Consider the following 19,796-nt stretch of genomic DNA (forward strand, 5'->3'; position numbering starts at 1 on the left):
ATCGGGTGCAGTGTAATACAAGTTGCTGATTCACTATGAGTTGTTTTGTGATATGCTTGTAGGCCAATTTCATCTCCAATATTTTCTTCATTTTGGGCATATTAAGAGGAATATCAATATGCGCAGTAATTCAACACTATGAGTTCTACTCAGGAGGTCTACAAGCAAAAAAAAGGTCTAAACAACAGAGCTTAAAATAAGTAAATTTATTGTACAACTACATTTACACAGGAATTATAGACTCACAATTCTTAACAATTCACCATGAAACACATGAGCCAGAAGAGATTTACTAAGCTGATTCCAGGGATATGAAGCCTCAGTTATGGGGAGTGACTGGGCCTCTTTCCATTAGAGCAGAGAAGATCCAGAGGAGATCTGATAGATGTTTCCAAAATTATGAAGGGTTTGATAAGATAATCAGGGAAAACTATTGCACTGGCTAGTGAATTAGTAGATAGAGGGCATTATTCTATACATTACACCAGATATCTCACAGCCTCTCCAACAGTTCAACACATGAACAATGAATACAAGTAGAGGAATGAAGGGACGGATGAGGAGAATTATTTGTACTTAAAACATTGTTACGACATTGAATACTCTATATCAGAAATAATGATGAAGGAAAAATTCCTAATAGTTTTTATAAAGCAAGTGGCTAAATATACATAAAAAGCAAAACTTAAAAGTGAAAAGAGCAGGGGAATGGGACAAATTGCATTGTTTCAGAATCTTTGTACAGGCACAATGGGCTTTTTCAGGACTGTGAAGTTTTATTATTGTATGATTCCATTCACTAAACTGAGTTATTATCTAGCTTTCATATTGATTTCATTTAACATACTTCCAAAACTGTTTCTTCTGATTAGAATCCTAAAGACAATCTTAAGTAATGTTAGTCCATTGGAAAACTAAAGACTTCCTGAGTTTATTTGTGACAAGGGGATGAATCAGAAATTCTTCCAAACTTTCTTTGGCTGTGCCATGGTGTCTTTGTACGTGCAAATAAATACAATTGCCATGCAAAAGTCTTGGGTATACTGCTCTGCTGAAATTATTGCAAATTATCAGTTGATGCATCAGTTGACTAATAAACTATCCCTTATTTATTCAGCAAAGCATACTAGGCCAGGGATGCAAGTTCTCTTCTTTCTTGATAATGTAACTTAAAATAAATATCACAAAAATAATTGTTATTATGCTAGTAAAATATTTTTTAAAATGTCTTCTTTTTGTGATTTGTTTTCTCCTCCATTTGGGTCACTTTGTGTTACAGCTCCTATGTAGTCCTATGCCTTTGTTGATACCATGGTGAAATCTGGCAGTAGTATGACAGCAAGTTAGGGTTGACTCTCCCATTGACTTTAACAACCATCTCCTTGTGGGGAACTGGCTCATCTCTATTTTGTGCTCTCCTAAAGTGATGCATCTCAGCTCAGGAATTCCAGTGCATGAGGATGGTGTATGCGACACTGGTCATTAGCAGTCCAATACCTTATTACAATGTACCATGAATCACTTGTTTTCTTACGCCGAGTAAAATAATATTAGCAGCTCCCAAACAATTGAATAATTAAGAATAAAAAAGTTGAGCAAATTTGAAACTTGTCTCCTGTTTAAAGGATTAGTAAGATGGCAGGCAACTATATCTGGGTATAGTAAAATAATCAAACACATCATTCATAAAATATATGCATATTGTGCCTTGAACATTAAGTATACATACCCAGTCCACGATTAATATCTTGCCTATATTTAACTGGTGCTTCAAGTACTTGGCAGTAATTGCCACAGAATTAAAGAAGCAGAACCCCCTATGGAATAGAGAAAAGAGAGAAATAAAAAGGCAAATCTGTCAGGAAAATGGTTATAAATAATGATCTGGGGCATTTTTAAAAATGCTATATGATCTCTGTGGCCATAAATCTGCTTCTGGGAGTACCTAGAAAGCCTTTCCTTTTGGGTTTTACAGCCATCTGTTAATAATTAGTGTGTTGTAGAGGCCAGAACTATGCAGGTGACTGGCAGTAACCCCAGCGCTGTTAAAACAGGCAATGTCTCTGGTACTTACATGGCAGTGGACTCTTCAGCGTGATGGCCAGGGGGCCTGACAACAGCAAATCCATTCTATAAAACAGAAAATAAATACTGGTTTAATCTAATGACAGATTTCCGTAGGCTTTGAAGCATTTATTTATTTTTGTTTTAGTGCACGTAAATCGAGGGCTGACTGTGATGGAATAAACAGAACATATTTCTATTCTGCATTTACAAAGTTCTCAGCCGTCCATAGAACTAGTACACTGCCATCGCTACACCAGCTAAAGTAGAAAATTAAACCGCTCCCCTCATAACCCTGCACAACAATTACTTTATATGCAATTGAAGAGAACCAGAACCACCCGAAGGAAAAAGAAAGAACATTGTCATTATGGGGGATGATTATTTTGGTGCAATGTGCAACGTGTTTCATTATATACAGGTTTAAGTTTTCTTTATAATAAAAGCACAGAACAAATCCTGTCACTATTTTTGTAACAATCTACCATTTAAAAGGGAGCTCAGTGCAACAAAGACCTGTAATCTTTCGGCATTTTTAAAATTTTCCAAGGTTCTTTATTTGGTAAAGAAAGAGGAAGGGAACACAAAGCTAGGGAATAGAGAATTTAGCAGAGATGACTGAAATGTTTTGAAGAACAATGGGTATTCAGAAGGTTTCTAAAGGAGGACAGTAAAGAAGAGAGGTGGAGGGGCATAGGGAGGGTGTTCCAGAGAGCAGGGTCGATGTGGCTGATATGCTACTGTAAATTGTGATATGAAGTGGAAGCAATTAATAGAATGAAAATCAAGTAGGTTCCATAATAAGCAGGCAATCCAATCCTCCAGATTACCAGCTAATATAGTGAAGACAAAAATTTACTCCATTGACACTTGAGGTGATTGGACTATAGATAAAGTATTCAGTGGCACAGGGGCTAGGTAGGGGCAGAGGTAGGCAATGTTGTATGGATGGAACAAACAGTCCTAGTGAGGAAGAGAATGAGAATTTGCAGCTCAGTGCAGGATCAAACAGAATGCTAATATTTCTCAAGGTCTTTTTCATCTTAAGAGAGTGAATAGGCAGGGGGATAAATCCAACAGCAAATGAGGAAGCTTGTGGTGGGCATCAAGATGGCTTTAGTTTTCCCACTTTTCAGCTGAAGCAAGGTGTAACTCATCCAAGACTTGATATTAGAGAGGATGTCTGATAGCACAGAGGCTGTGGGGTTAGAAGAAGTGGTCGAGCGGTAGACATGGGTGTCATCTGCATACATATGGAAGCTAACTTGTATCTGCAAATGATGGGCTGAATTTTATTCGGGGGCCACGCTCTGCGGCGGTGCCCTTTGAACTTGGCGGGGTGCCCGCATTCAGTAGCTGCCGAGAAGCCCTCGTGATATTGCGTGCGAGGGCTCATTTAAATCGTGGGGGCGGAGCGCCTGCCCCCGATGACATAAGTGGGCGGCCTCCGCATCCCCGGCAATGGCGTCCGGCACCACTGCACAAGCACCAGCGCCATTTTTAAAGGGCTTTAAGCCCTTACAATTAATTTTAATTTTTAAAGGCAAAACATTATTTATTTTTATTAAATATAAAATTAAGTGATGGAGGCCCTCCTCCAACCGCCCAATGATCATTTCATTGCTCGAAATGGCCATCAATTGATTTTTTAAATAGCCGGACTTTCCCCCCAACCTTCAATCTTTTGCCCTTCAACCCCTTCCCACCATCCCCACATCTAATAAAAATTGATTTTCCCGCTCCTCCCCCCCTTCCGCCCTGAAAATTTTATAACTGCCCCTCCCCATCAGGTTCTCGCCTCGGAACTCAGTGCGGAGTACCGAAGGCAGGCGAAGGCCGAATGGAGGCTGTAAAATTGGCGTGGGATGGCAGATACATTGTTTTGAATATATTTAATGGGAATCTGCATATGGAGATGAAGGGCCCACTGCCAGGTGGCACCTAGGTCCCCATGCCACCAGTAATATGCGGTGGGCCCTTCGCGGCGTCGAGCGGCCGGTAAAATTCAGCCCGATGCCATTGAGAGATAGCACATAAATGAAGAAAAAGAGAGAGTTCAGGATGGTGCCTCCTACTGGAAAATATATGTGTGGACATTCAGGATCAAGCTTAGCTGTGATTCCCCCACTGTAGCATTGCCTGTTAACATTTGCTGGTCAGGTTTAAGCATGAAGAATGACCACTTGGGAGATAAACGAAGGCATTCCTTTGTCTTTAGTTCAACAAAAGTATATAATTATTGATATAAATGTGTTCAATTAGGGGATTGAGTAATGCACAATGTATTTGTCAGCTAACATCAACTAAGGAAATTTCTAGGTTATAAACTCTCTAATATAGGATGGATGCAGTTGATATGGAGGATTTTTATACCAATTAACATATTATGCTGCAGTGGCACTTGTTCCTGAAGTTCTTCAGACAAAGCACTATGATTTAAGTGGTGAATAAGCCAACAATTTGCTTCTTCTTAGAAGGCAAAACCGGCCTGGTTTCTTACAGCTTGTAAATCTCTGCCTGTGTAGTGTTAATTACAGAAAAATGCTTTAAATGTATAAAATCTCAATGGACAGTCAGACAAGGAATCTACTGCTGGGAATACTCATTCACAATGCAAAGCTCCCTTCACCAAGTCATTCTCCTACAGGTGGATTAAGTGGCATTGGCCCACTTATACGAATGATCATTTCAGTAGGTCTTGTTTTTTGAAAAAGTTGTCTTTTTGTGCACACATTGTTATATCTATGATTTGTGGGTGTCAAACATCGGGGGCTGCATTTTAAGAGCCTGGTGCCAAAATAAGCATCAGGTGCAAAACTTTGCGGCCCGCACGCATGGGGCCCATGTCGCAGAGCCACCTCGATTCCAAATGTGGCAGCTCATTCCCATGCGTCCGAGGCGGCTGCCCCCCGTCACCCCCGATGATGTGGAGGTAAGTGGGAGAGCCGTCACCAGCAATGGCATCCGGCGCCAATGCGCAGGCACCGGCGACATTTTTAAGGGGCTTAGAGCCCTAACTGAGGATTTAAATTTTAAAGGGACAGTTATGATAAAGATAATAAAATTGAATAAAATTACCTTTTCATGCACTCTCCCACCTCTCCCCCTGCAAGCCCAATGGCATTACACTACATTTCTGTCCTTCACCCCCCCCCACCACCTCACCCCCCCCCGGAATACCTACTTTGAAAATTTGGCCTTTCCCCACCCCAAAGTTCGGAACCTTTGTCCTTTACCCCATTCCATCACCCCCCCCTCCCAATCCGAGAAGCACTGTAAACCCGGTCCCCCCCCCCCCCACGCCCCCGCACAGAGAAAAACACCTCCTGCCCCCTCCCCATAGGTGTCGCACCTCCTATTTCCGAATGGGGATTCAAAGGCGCAGCATTGCCGGCCGTCAGAATGAAAATACGAACCTGCTGGCAGAATCGCTGTGGCCTGCATTCTAAGTAGCATTTGTATATTTTAATGCGGGCCCCATTGCCGAGCAGCGGGGCGGCTGCCATGTGGCCTCAACGCCATCGCCGAGAACAGTACCGGGCTTGCCGGAGTCGGTGGTGGGCCTCCTACATTCCTATCTTCATTGCCCCCCCGCCACCGTTTCCGGTGTCGGAGAGGCTTTAAAATCCAGCCCAGGTGCCGCATACATATGAAACATATGCTTGCAAATGGCAACTTGATTGCATGTAGAAACTGCTTTTAAATAGATTAATACAAGTGGCAATAATAGACAGTGGGTGCTACAGGAGCAAGAATACTGCAGCCAGTGGCAGGGAGAGGGGGTAGGGATAAAGCATCAATGTGTAAAAAAATGTGGTTCCTACTGGAATGCACCTGAATCGACATTGATGTAAAACCTACACTCCAGCTGGCACTGATTCAGATCCACAATTTACAGTGCAAAATGGAACCCAAGTTTTGTCAGTTGCAAGGTAAATTTCAGTTTGGCATTACCAAGTGATATTGAACAAATGTGCCCATTGACCTCATGATAATTTAGAAATTTGTACTGAAGGTCAGTTTTTTCCTGCAACCATTCCCATTTTAACAACCCTACCCCTCCCAACCATAGCTATTTGCCACAATACATAATGTACAGTTAATCAGCTGAAAGGAAAATTGAGTGCTCTATTTAGAACAGGCCTACAGGTCACTTAAAACCTACAGGCAAGTATTAGTAAAATGTTCACACTCCTTGGTCTCTAGAGGCTCATACAGGCATCTTACCAAACCTTCTATGAAACATGACATTATTCCTGACCAAACAAGATCAAGATCTGCTTCTGCAAGGCACAATTTTGCATTCCATCAACTTTTACACAAAAAGGACATCATCTATTACTGAAGCAACCTGTTTCAGTATTAGGAAGTTCAAATTTTTTTTTTTCAAACTCTGCATGAAGCTTCCAGCAAAAGATAAGCATTTCTAAAAGCTGAAGATCGAAGATTGTTTCTAAGATAACCCATAAATCTACCGGCATATAAATAGTAAGCGAGTAGTAAGAAGTGGGGTAGGTCCTATTAAGGACAAAGAAGGTGATACATTGTTAAGTCACAGGGCAAGGCTAAAATACTTAATGCATACTTTGTATCAGTTTTATTAAGGAAGAACATGCTCACAAAATATTAATAGAAGTGGAGATTGTAGAGGTAATGAATGGGGTGAAGATTGATTGGCAGGATATACTGGAAAGACTGGCTATACTGAGAGTGAATAAGTCTCCTGGTCCGGATGGCCTGCATCCCAGGTTGCTAAGGGAAGTGGCAGAAGGGCTTTCCATAACCTTCCAATCTTCCCTAGATACGGTGGAAGTGCTAGAGGATTCGAAAGTGGAAAATGTGACACCCTTGTTCAAATCCTAGTAACCACAGGCTGGTGAGTTAAACATCAGTGGTGGGTAAGGTTTTATGAAACAATGCCTGGAGAGGTTTGAGTTAATTAAAGAGAGCTAGCATGGATTTGTAAACGGCAGATCATGTTTGACCAATCTAACTATATTTTTTGATGAAGTAACAGAGAAAGTTGATGAAGGAAATGCAGTTGATGTTGTCTATATGAATTTTAAGAAAGCGTTTGACAAGGTATCACATAAATGGCTGGTTCACAAAATTGAGGCTCACGGAACAGAAAGGTCAGTGTCAACTTGGATTGAAAAACAATCTGGCTTAAGCACAGAAAACAGTGAGTCATGATAAATGGTTGTTTTTTCAGACTGGAGGATGGTAGTCAGAGGTCTTTCCCAAGGTTCCGTGCTAGGATCACTGCCTTTTTTATTCATATAAATGACTTGTATACTGCAACACAAAGTAAAATTTCAAAATTTGCCAATGATACTAAACTTGGAGAGTGGCAAACATTGAGGATTATACCTATCGACTGCAACAGGACATAGATAGGCAAGCAGAATGGGCAGACAAGTGCCAGATGGAATTTAATACAGAGAAATGTGAGCTGATGCTTTTTGGCAAAAGGGATAGGGAGTGGAAATATATACTTAATGGCACAGTTCTAAAGAGTGTGCAGGGACAGAGGGACCTGGGAGTTCATGTGCATAGGCCTTTAAAGGTGGCAGGACATACTGAGAAAGCAGTTAGCAAAGTATATGAGATCTTGGGCTTCATAAATAGAGGTAGTGAGCAGAATAGCATCAAGTTATGCTGAACCTTTATAAAGCTCTGGTTAGGCCACAACAAGTGTATTGCATTCAGTTTTGGTCATCACACTTAAGGAAGGATGTGAAAGTCCTTGAGAGGATGCAGAGGAGATTTACCAGAATGGTTCTAGAGATGGGGGATATTCGTCACAAGGTTAGGTTGGAGAAGCTGGGATTGTTCTCCTTGGAGCAAAGGAGATTGAGGGGAAATTTGATAGAGGTGTACAAGATTATAACAGGTTTAGATAAGGTGGACAAAGAAAAGCTGTTCCCATTTGCTGATGGTACAAGACTAGGGGACACAGATTTAAGATTTTGGGCAAAAGGTTCAGCGGGCAAATGAGGAAGAATGTCTCTACACAGTGAATGGTAAACAGAGACGATGAATGATTTTAAAAGGCAATTGAATAGGCACTCAAGGTAATTAAACTTACAGGGCTGCGGGCATATAGCAGGGGAAATGGGATCGACTGGATTGCTCTAGAGACAGCTGGTATGCACTTGATGGGCTGAATATCCTTCTTCTGTGCCATAATGACTCTATGGCTGGGATCTTACCGGCAGGCGGTGAGTCCTGATGTCAGGTCCAAATGTGGGTCCCAACTCCGTGCAAACGAATGGTGGAACTGCGGCGGCAATTTTACTGGTGACGGCCATTAAGAGGTCGCCGCAGGGACCGCCGTTCAATTAAGGATGGCGGCCTGCCTATCCAAGCTGCCAATCAGAGGCTGGCAACTCTGCAGCCTCAGCAGCGCCACTGATAGAGGCATCTTGAGGCACCCTCGAAGGGCCGGCAAGAGATTTATTTCTGTGGCGGGGCCAGCCAGGTAGGCCCCGGTGATTGGAGGGGTAATCCCTCCAGCGGTGGCGTCCATTGCTGCCAGGGGCCCCATCTTTGTGGCATGGAGCCTCAGGAAATCAAGGACACCCCCGCAGTGGGGAGCTACTGGGAGGCCACCTCGATACAGCTGCCGGACTCCCCAGGTAGTGGGGGGCCATTCTGACGTTGGCAAAATGCTGGCGCCTGTTAAAATGGTTCTCCTTTCCAACGCCATTTTCTGCCATTTTACCCTCCTCCCGTCTCCCAGCCTGTCTCCAAAGCCTGGAGAAAATTGTGGCCTAGGACTCTATGGGCCGAATTTTCAAATGCCAGCTGGGTCGGGACCGGGCGTGGACGTGATATAAAAATCGCAGTCCCAGCAGGTGTCTCTGGATCCCGAGGCCTCCGGGCCAAACTACAATTGTTAAAGTGAGGATGGGGGAGAGGGAATGGGGAACCCATTCACCTCCAATTAATGGCCCATTAAGTTCCTGGAGGAGCTTGTTAAGGGGCCAGGGAGGTCGGAACTGGAATTTTCAATTTGGATTCCGGTGCACCAGAACAGTCTGGTGCACATTAGTTCACAGCTGTCGGGTTCACAGCGGGGCGAAGGGAAACTCTTTTTCAGAATAAAACTTTGGGGCCCTCGGGGATCTTGCGCAGGATCATGCGCATTACCTTAGATTTGGAATTCTGCACATTGTCTTGTCGTTTTATGCTGCTGGTCCTCTGAGAAGTTGCCTGTTCTCTTCGGCAAGGCAGCGGCATGTCTGCCTTTGCTGCTCACGCTCGGCTGGCAACTCCTGTCTTCTGGAGACACTTGGCATCACTAATTGGGCGCCGAGCTTGCCTCCTGCCCGTTAAGGGCATTAACATTTCAAGACAGCATGCATGAGTCAGGTTCCCGACTCCATTTTGAAAATCCAGCCCTCCAGCTATGTCCCTTAAAAGTTGACTGAAGGAGGTTTTGTAGCAATGTAGATAACTTACTCTGGTCCAGCGTAAATGGTACAGGGGTAAAATGTGTTTTAATTAGGATGGAGGGCTGAGCATGGCAAGAATTATTTTTAAATTTAAGGAATGAATTTAATGGGATGAATTATGAAATTAGAGAGTAACTACAATGCACCATTCCCAGAACAGGAAAGAGTACACCTGAAAAAATTGCCAGTGATTTATTGTACGGTGGTGAGAGCTCATATTGTGAATTGAAGGAGGGGTTACTATGGAATTGTTTAAAAATTTAGCAGGCAGTTTGTTTTAATTTATAGTCAGTGGGATATGAAGTGTTGGGGATGTAACAGATGAGATATAAAAAAGCAGTAATTTATTTAGTTTCCAACCCATGTTCAATTTTCTACTCTCTCATAATTCTGTAGGTATGCGATAGTCTCAAGTTTACTCTCCAGCCTGAACAAAAATCTCTGCAATATTCATTATAAAAAGAGAAAACATACAGATATTTTCTGCTGGTTACCTGGGACCTTAATGTCAAATTGCAGCCACATAGGGCTGAATTTTATTGGGACAAAGTGAACGGGTAAGAAGCTGTGAGGGGACATAAAATTGGGACGGACATGTTGGACAGGGAGTTGAATGTGGTGAAGTCCCATACCGATTTTGTGCTTGGCGGCAATCATGGTGGTTGGAGCTCCAACATCAATGCAGCGGACAGGTAATTAAGATACATTAGAAGCCAATTGAAAGTGATTTTATTCAGTGGATGCAATTCTATTAATGGTGCATGGGTCTTAAGGGGCTTCAGAATCTCGCCTCCTTCAAGGACGCAACATAGATGCAGCAGAGCATGGCTGGCTAGAAGGGGAGGCTATCGGAAGGGCAGCCATTGAGGGCCTGGAAGGATCCTAAAGGGAGGGCTGATCTTAGGGTGTCAAGCATGAAGGGAAGGTGTGCTGTGCTGCGGGGGGTGGGGGGGGGGGGGTGGCGGCGGGAAGCAAAACAAGGATGGCAACAAGCAAGGGACACCTGGTCAAAGATCACAAGTCGGGGAATCAAGAGGGGACACTGGAAGGGAAGGACTGCCTTTCAGGGAGAGGCGTCATCTTCGGTGTCACTTACCCAGGCGTCCGGGATCCCGTTGAATATGAGGTGCTCGTGAGTGGGAGGGAGAGCCAGGCACCTGCAGCGGCACTACAATGGCCTATGAGCCCACAGGTGGGTCCTCAGCTGCCTCCGTACATAGAAGAAGGGCAAAGAGGAGAGAGAGAGAACTGCCCCACGCAGAAGGAGGTACCCTCCACAGAGAATGTACAAGTCAAGGCTCAACTACCTGCAGATGTCTGACAGCCAGTGCCAACAAAGACACCACCTCTCCAAGGAGGCCGATACAGACCTGTGTGCCATGATGCATAATCAGCTGTGCCGAGGGAACATGTTGGGAATGCAATACCTCTGGCCCTGAAGGTCAACGTGGTGCTGAACTTCTACGCCACCATATCATTTCAGGGATCCACAGGAGATATGTGTGGAATTTTACATTCTGCAACACATCGGTGCATCAAGGAGGTCACCATAGACTCATAGAGTCATTTACGGCACAGAAGGAGGTCATTGCCTTTTCAGGAGGACCTGTAATTATGTGCGTTGCAGAATGGATCCCAACTCACAAGCTGACAGGGCCATTAGTTTTACAGCCAAAGCAGGATTCCCCCAGGTACAAGGTATCATCGACTGCATGCATGTGGCCACAAGCGAGCATCATCCAGCAGCCTTCATCGACAGGAAGGGCTTCCACTCCCTCAAAGTACAATTGGTCTTCGACCACTGTAAACGGATCCTGTAGGTCTGTGCAAGCTTCCTGGGAAGTTGCCATGATGCCTACATTTTGAGGCAGTGCCAGGTGCCTGAACTTTTATGGCCTCCCTTCAGCTTTCAGGGATGGAGCCTTGGAGACAAGGGCTACCCAAGGGCATGGTTGTTGACTTCTGTGAGTCACTCACAGGGCTAAATTTTATGGGCCCCCTGCCTCCTGTCGCAATTCTATGCCCCCCTCCCCCCACAACCCGAGATGGGGTCAGAAGTGGAAGGGTACATAGAATTGCAATGGGAGGCAGGAGGCAGAGGGCTCATCACCTTCCCGTTGCCAAGCGATTCTGTCGGGAGCAGGATTGGCCAATGACGGCCTTTCCACCCAGAGGCCAACTGAGGCCATTAAACAGCCTATTAACGGCCACTAAAAGGCCTCTTCCCTCCGCTGTTGGGATTTAACGAACGGCAGGCTTGCCTCCGCCACACGGGGAGGTCACCCTGTAATATGAGGCGCCCTCCCTGCAGACAATCTGTGGTCCACGGAGGACCACCGCCGGGAAAAACCCCACTTCCTGGACCCCGCTTCCCCTTGCAATTAACACCCACCCTCCTACCCACATTACCATGGGCTTCTGGACTGGCCCCAGCGACCCCACCTCACTTACCTTGGATCCGAGTCTCCAGCGCTGGGCCTGGGTCCAAGGCATCTGCAGTACTGGCAGTGGCCACCGCTCCTGGTGGCACTGCCGGTGCTGCTGAGCTGCCGGACCTCTGATTGGCTGGCAGCTCATGGAGCCGAGATCCCTGTCTTTGAAATGATGGGGATCCTGGATCGTGAAACTTTGATGGAAAAAGACCAGAGGATCACTCGGTGCTGGGAGCCCTACCTCCTACACAAAATCCAGCTCATAGGAATTAAAGTTTTCCAAAGCTAAATTCAAGAACCAAATTAGCTTAAATTCTCAAGTGTGACCACTCAGCAAACATCTCACACCATCCTCCACTGCTGAGCATCTATCATGAACAAAAGCTGTAACGCCTTCTTGGAGGCAGGAGCCGGCCACATAAGTGCCGGAATAATGTCAAATTGCACCAGGAGAGCTCGGAAAGGCTGAGGCGGGGATCCTCCCATCTTTTCAGCCTGGTGTCACAAAATTCAGCCCATGAATGCAGAAGAGAGGTACAATGCTTGGCACAGGACAATGCGAGTAACTATTGAGCAGTCCATTGGTCTGCTGAAAATGAGACTCAGGTGACTGGATCAGTCCGGTGGAGCACTTCAGTATGGCCTGCTGATGGTCTTACATATTGTCATGGTCTTCTGTGTGCTGCACAACCTTGCCCTGCAGAGGGGGGAGCCAATGAGCAACGAGGAAAATGACGAGCGGAACGCCACCTCAAACAATGGTGATGTGGAGCATGAAGATGGACATGCTTGGCCAGATGAAGGGCCCCAGATGGAACACGAGATTGGACATGAGAGACACGCAAGGGAGGCTCGCAATGCCCTTGTACATTTGCATTTCATTTGATCCTTTATGACCCTTGTACCTTTTCTAATAAAGCCCTTCTTTGATGCAGCCATCTTTTAGCCTTCCTTCCTTAACGGCGCAATGCCTCATTGACCATCCATGCAGAGCAGCTCTGGAAAGGCTCCAGAATTGACCCCTCTCAGCATCTTCGATTGACTTCAGTCTCTTCATACAGTCTGGGATGCAGTGAAGGGCCAAGCCCATGAAGCAGGAGAAAGGGAGTCCATGTCTAGCAGCACACATTTATTTGCATGCATTATATAGAATGACAATGTGATCAAACTCAAGTGAACACCTGTGAAGACCCAGTGATTCTATGTGCACTTCTTAATTCTCCTACATGTACTCTTACATGGTGCTGCCCCTGCACAGTCAGCTGAAGTTGTGGCTGCCTGCTGACCTTGTTGCCCCGTGCCCAGGGATGACCTTGGCAGTTATCCTTGGGATGCCTTGGGCCTGGAGAGTCCTAATGCACAAAAGCTGTACCGCCTTCTTTCGGCAGGGATGTAGGAGGAGCTGATGACACTGGCAGAGGGGCTGAGGAGTTGCTGCCCACACCAAGAGCACCCTGAGAGGGGCCCCCAACTGTAGGAGGTACACACACCTCCTCCCTATCAAGACAGACTTCTGCCTCCCTGCTGACCTCCTCAACTATCTGCAGCCAGGCCTGCTTGGTTTGCGTGGCAGGTCTCCCCCTCCCGTCACTATCCCTAACACCCTGAAGGAGTACCTGGAGGGAGGCATCAGTAAAATGGGGGGCAATTTATTGAAAATTTCTGCCACCTCCTCCTCTTCCCGGCCTTGCGAGTGCAGAGTGCACTGTAGGACTGGCAGCCCTTTAATATCGGCTGCTTTAACTGCCGAGATGTCAGCTGAGTCCAGACCCAATCCCGACAATGTAATTGCACTCGGGGTCCCTTTCATTAGGGTTAATTGGTCAGCTGCTGCTGAATCGTGTGTGGCCAGCTGCTACTGCCCTGATGTGAATTGCGTCCGACTCCGACCCCGATTGCGGGACTGGATTCCCAAAAGTAAAATCCAGCCCTGGGTATATAATTTCCCCTTAACCTGTCCAACCAAGAACTGACTGACCAACACATCACAGATTTATTCCACAAAAGAATTCCATTGGATAACGATATTAGATGTATGAGGGATTTTAATTTGAATTCGGTTTTATTCCTCTTCCTATTTTTTATATGTTTTGTTTTGGGCTGTAATAAACTCTCAACAAAAAGAACCTAGTTAGAAAAGCATAAACAGATTCACAGTAACTTTCAACTAAGTCAACGCTGTATAAATTTAAAACTCTACACCAGGCCCAGGTTTGCCACAGGCTGCTTGCGCTGGGAATATTTCTTTTCAGGAAATAAAGTTTACCAAACGTTTTAGTATGAAGAAAAGTGAAGTTAAAAGAACAGTAGGAGAACAACGATGTGTAGGTACAATTAATCTATTTCACAGTGTACCACAATTATGTGGGCTGTTACCCTTCAGATCAACTGTTTCTCAGTCAACCAATTATTTCCCAATGAACCGGCCGGACTATTTTAGTTAACTTTCTCTGTCTCTTGTTTCCTCAATAATTCCCACACACAACGTTGTTGGACCTCACCTTTAGCTCTCCAGAGGCCACTTTGGAAGCCATCTCAATGACACAGCCAACGGCCATGCGTGCAGCGCTGGACGAGTGCATCTCATTCCAAATGGTGTCACTGTCCACCTGAGCAAACAGACAGCAAAGAGAAACAAATCTGTGAGGGAGGGCTGGCAGGATGACAGGCTATGTACAATAACATTAGTCTTCCTTCTTGGCCAGCTGAATGGACCTTCTGGACACAGATTGCTTATGCTTTTTTATACACAGCATGTCCAATGGAAATACATTCCTGTCATGCCTCACTGCCATTCACTGTTTAGACTTCATTACAAACAACATCATATGCATGGACCGGATCTGGCTTACTTTGCAAGACTGTTATACACAGGCCACAGTAGTGGTTTGATATGAGCCAGGGGTCTGTGGTATGTGCATGACTCTGTTATACAAGTGCCAAAGAAATTGAAAAGAAAACCAAGTGAATGTTTATCACATTAGATACTAACAGAAAGCATACTCAGCAAATTTAGAAGCATTCTTTAAAAATGTTATTTTACCTCCAGTATTTTAGTCACACAAAACAATTTAGTTATTTAAATGACAGTGCAGTAAGTAACTAGATTGTCTTTTTCAATGTATCTGTCTACTGATCATATGTAAAAATAAAACTCTAGTACTAGCATTCCCTATCTATTACCAAAATGTTCATTACATTACTGCTACAATTTTTGCAATTTTATCCTTATCATTTCACTTTCTATATTATGTTATGGTTAAAGCAGAAATGTATTATTTTTACAAAAAAGTACCATTCAGAAATTAACTGAATACAACAACCACTGAATATGTTAAACTGATTATTTGTTATTGCTGCTTGTTAGAGAGTGATATTCAGCAGTAAAAATCCTTCAGTTCATTTACAATCAACAGGAAACACAATTAATAGTCATCGCATTTGTCTTTTGATGCCAAACACTTAATGGGTTCAGCCGACTGTGAAGCAATTAATGAAGCAGTTCATTTTTATTATTAGGATCCTTGAATTTACAGAGAAAGGATAAAGAAGGAGAAAATATGTACGCTAACCTGTGCTGCATGATGACAGCATCACCAGAGTATTTTAGTTATGAACAGGATGTACAACCATTCAGGAACAGGCTCTCCTTAGGGTAGCTGATGAGATCTGAGATTCAGGAATTCTGAGATAGAAACTGGTCTTTGTTGCCCCTGTTTTACATCTGTATCTAGATTAGCTGGCGGCTGAGTAATTATGATGCTTGTATGTAAGGATCAATTCAACGGTGTAACATCATGCACTCCAAAAATGCCTGAAAAACCTTTGACCTGAAATTGGCTCGAGCCATTTTTCAGGCATTAGCAGCCTAAACCAGTCATTAGTCTCCTTTATAGAAGTAACAACACTGCCTTATTAAGTTTATTTCATTTTTAAATGGGGTGTGTGTGTCATAGGTAGGCATCTAGTAAATTGTACACTGAGCACAATTGGGATATATGAACAGGATGCAAAATTTTATCAACACGTCTTTGTTTTAAGGTGAAGTTTTCAACTGCATTTGCTGATTGCCTTGTCACCTCCTTTCTTCATTGAGAGAGTCTTGCCAGTATCTCTTTAAAACAAAACACAAAATATTATGACATGTTTTCATTGGTCTATATTTGTAATAAAAAATATTTTTGAATAAATGGGTCGTGCAGCTGAGGTAATTGGGAGACACTGTCAGAGGATTTACTGGGCGGAATTTTACCAGCCCTCTGAAGATGGGCGAGGAGGTAGAAGGCCTCGTAAATTGGCAGCGGTAGGTGTCGAGAGGGCAGCCCAACATCTTCCCACCACCATGGGATTGTCTCAACTGCGGGATCATCAGCGGTACAGCCATCCACCAACCAGAGGCAGGCCAATTAAACCCATTAAATGGCCAGTTAATGGACACTTCCTGCTCCTGCTGGCATTTTACTAGCGTCGGGACGGGCCCCTGCCAAGTGGAGAGACTGCCAGGTAAGCCGTAGCAGCCTCACAGTGGTTTTGCAGTGGAGGTGGGGGCGCCTCCTTAATAGCTGAGCCATGGCTCATGGAGGGGCCCCTGGTGGTAATGGTCACCTCCATGGCTCCAATATCACTGAAGGGTTCACCCTGCTGATCACAGGGGTCTGCCTGACAGGCCCTAGCAATATTAAAAAAATTGACTTGGCCTTTGAGGTTGTCTCTTCCTCTCCTGGCAGCCTCAGCAGCAGCCACATCTATCAATTGCATGGCAGTCCTGGCAGCGGCCTCTTAATTGACTGCCACTGGTAAAATCCGCTGTCCATCCACGTGGGCTCAGATCCTGCTTTCGGTCCCATCCGCGGGACTCCCTAGAGTTGTGGTAACATTCTAGCCACTGAGTCTGCTAGTGGCAAGATGGTGCAATATTTCAGACTTTTTCTTGGCTCCTCAAGACAAAGGGCTGAATTTTCCCAGCCCTGTGGAGACAGGGTTCAAGACAACAGTGGGGAGGCTGGGAAAATAGGTGTGAGCCACGTCAGAATGGCTCCCTGATACATTCCTGCCTCCAGAGATTTTCCCAGGGGTGGGTGAGGACCAGTGTCAGCTGCCAATACCACAGAGGCAGGCAGCCAATTAGGGCAATTGAGGCCCTAGTTAGCCATTTTGCGATGGTGCTGGTATTTTCCTGCCATTGGAGCAGCCCTCCGCCACATGTGGAGTCCACCAGCTAATTGGAGGCAGCCTCTCAGCAGCAACTGGGTGACCATCAAAGCCAGAGGCTCCATGCCCCAGTGATGGGCCATAAGGATCAAAGGCCACAACCTTGACCATCACTACTCCTGTGGAGCAGTTTCCCCTCCACTCTGATGGGCCTACTGGCTTCAGGTCTCTGTATTTATGGGCTTCTCCGCAGGTAACAGAGAGTGCCTCCATGTTAAGGCACCCTCAAGCTCATCTGCCTGCCTCAGCAGTGCTCACCTCTCCCAGTCGGGTTGCTGGCTTGACTTCGCTGCAACCCACTAATTGGGCCTCCTACTTCACCAGTCCACCTGTTATTCCTAATTGGACAGGGCTCCTGAAGGCAGCTTCTTAATTAGCTGCCTCTGGGAAGATCGCGACCAATGTCCTGCCATGGCCACTTCCAGATTTCTGACCCAGAATTGAGGCCAACATCGGGATCATGATCCAACTGCGTAAATCCATCCCAAAGTGTCAGCAATGGGAATTTAAACTATCTTCCATCTTGGGTATTCAGTATCTGCATTAAGCATCCTCCTAACAGAAGTATTTTTTGTCCTAGCAGATATAGGATAGTTATCTGCAGAATCAAGCTGCCTCTATATTATCCAATGATACCCTTAATCACAACCTCGGAATAGCAGCTCCTATTGCACCGGTAACTTTCCATTTTTATGCCGAACATCCTTTGGCCCATTGTGTGAGATTGCCAATAATTAGTCTCAGATTATGGATAGTTTTGTGCTGTGGGTTCACTGAGAATTGGATGGAGACTACCCAAACATATTTTACATAGAACTATTACAGCTGGCAGGAGGGGACTTTCATCTTATCATTCTGGACTTGATCCAAACACAGATCCCTGATGTGAAAGACAGTTGCATCATTTTGTCCAAATGTGAGTCATGTTTGACATTTAAATGGATGCATTTCAATGCTATTGCGTCAAAATTTAAAAACTAATTAGCAATAACTGATATGCAAAGGCAGGTGTGATCATTAAATTCACCATAACTGAATTTTTATCTCATATTGAGAGGCATTGTATGATGTAGTGAAACAGAAATATTAATTTCTGTTTAATTTTAATCGAAAATGATGAAATGCTACCTGCAGGATTTTTCTTTGATGAAGTTAAGACGTGGTGAGTTTTTTTAAAAATTGTGTGTCAGAGTAGTACAGCCTCAGAATATTGGTTCCAATGGCCTCCTGACATGATCATTATCAAGTTCAGAGATAGGCATATAGTGAATCTATTGCATCTGTTCTTGCATGACATGCCATACGGGAAAGGGAGTCAGCCATCAAGAAGGGTAGTAATGAGGAGCTGCAGCTTCCCCATCCCATGACCCACTCACTTTCAAAGTGGTAGATTATTGGCGTAGGGTGGGGAAGTAAGGTTATGTTTATTTACTTTTAAATTGACTACATCTTTGTAACTTTTTAAAATCCCGTGATAGTGATTTTACTACTAATAATTTAGGCTTGGATCTCGGAAAGGAACCTTTCTGAGCCAAATGTCTCAGTATAGAAATTACTATCAGAAAGCAATGTGACTGACTCAGTTCATGTCAAAATTAATTCTAATGATCTAGTCACTACTCAAACAGTCCAATGTTATTTTTCGACTAACTTTACCATCCTGTAGCTTTTAGGTACAATTTCAGTGAATTGCCCCAATCAGATGATACAAGTCAACTGGTATTCTCTGATGTGTGCTGGGTATTCTCCGGGGCATCAGGAAAGAAATCATCTTATATAAAATCATATCCTGTTTGCAAACATCATATTCCCTCAGCCACCAGCTAATCGAGATGTATTAACCCTAGCCAACCAAAGAGCCCATTTCTCATCCAGTGTCATGTGCATGGCCCTTTTATATTTTTATGACCCTGTCAAAAATTCATATTTGCTGCCATTGGTGATGATTTGAATTGCCTCCTCTGAGCCGTGCAAGCAGAGAAAAAGGTCTGTTATCAATTTGGCTAAGCGTGCCTAGAGAATTGTGGATTGTTTCAGGTCCAAGTTATAAATGACAACAAACGCAGCAAAGCCTTTTGAAGCAGAGCAGCTGATGACGGTATTGTCATAAAATCTGGCTTGTTCCTTTTTGTGGCATTTTTTGCACCCTTCAAGATTAGAGGCTATGATTATTCAAAGGAATTGATACTTCTATAGCCATGATCAGCTCACATGCAAACTGGAGTTCAGTTGTTTGTCACTCTACTCCTGTATACAATAGTCTATTAGTTTAAATAGATCTACACATTAATGGAGTCTTTTTTATTCTATAAATATATCAAATAAACATTGTAAGTAATAAGAAAATATCGGAACATGTGAAAATATGAAATAGAAACAGAAAATGTTCTTAACATTCAGCAAGTCCATCAGCTCCAGACATCGAATCTCTCCCTATCTTTTATCAGATGCAGAGAGACTATGTATTTCCAATATTCACTAGTTTTACCCGCATATTATATTTTATTTTTAAAGAGTTGTGTTAATAATGAGCGTTTCTCTGGCAAAAATGTTCAGTGTTCTAACCCTATTTTCAAAGACACACTTAAACAATTGTTTTGCGTCTGCAAAGGCTTTCGAAGGTATTCGCTCC

At 44.2% G+C, this 19,796-nt stretch overlaps 1 protein-coding gene across 17 annotated transcripts in view; it reads right to left on the reverse strand.

Annotated features, from left to right (window-relative positions):
- LOC137345926 (histone deacetylase 9-like) overlaps positions 1-19,796 on the reverse strand; it is a 1,063,883-nt gene that overhangs the window by 169,885 nt on the left and 874,202 nt on the right. For 15 of the 17 annotated variants that reach the window (XR_010968622.1, XM_068009206.1, XM_068009189.1 and 12 more), the window contains 3 exons: positions 14,455-14,562; positions 2,075-2,130; positions 1,730-1,817 (listed from right to left, as the gene is read on the reverse strand). Coding sequence is in view for 15 of the 17 variants with exons in the window: in XM_068009206.1 (XP_067865307.1) it covers positions 1,730-1,817; positions 2,075-2,130; positions 14,455-14,562 (252 nt within the window). In the remaining 2 variants the exon portion in view is untranslated. Of the gene's footprint in view, positions 1-1,729; positions 1,818-2,074; positions 2,131-14,454; positions 14,563-16,006; positions 16,068-19,796 lie in introns of those variants that run through there. The other 2 variants (XR_010968626.1, XM_068009293.1) reach the window with 2 other exon arrangements.

This window comes from Heterodontus francisci, chromosome 2, assembly GCF_036365525.1.
Source record: "Heterodontus francisci isolate sHetFra1 chromosome 2, sHetFra1.hap1, whole genome shotgun sequence".
Lineage (NCBI taxonomy): Eukaryota > Metazoa > Chordata > Chondrichthyes > Heterodontiformes > Heterodontidae > Heterodontus > Heterodontus francisci.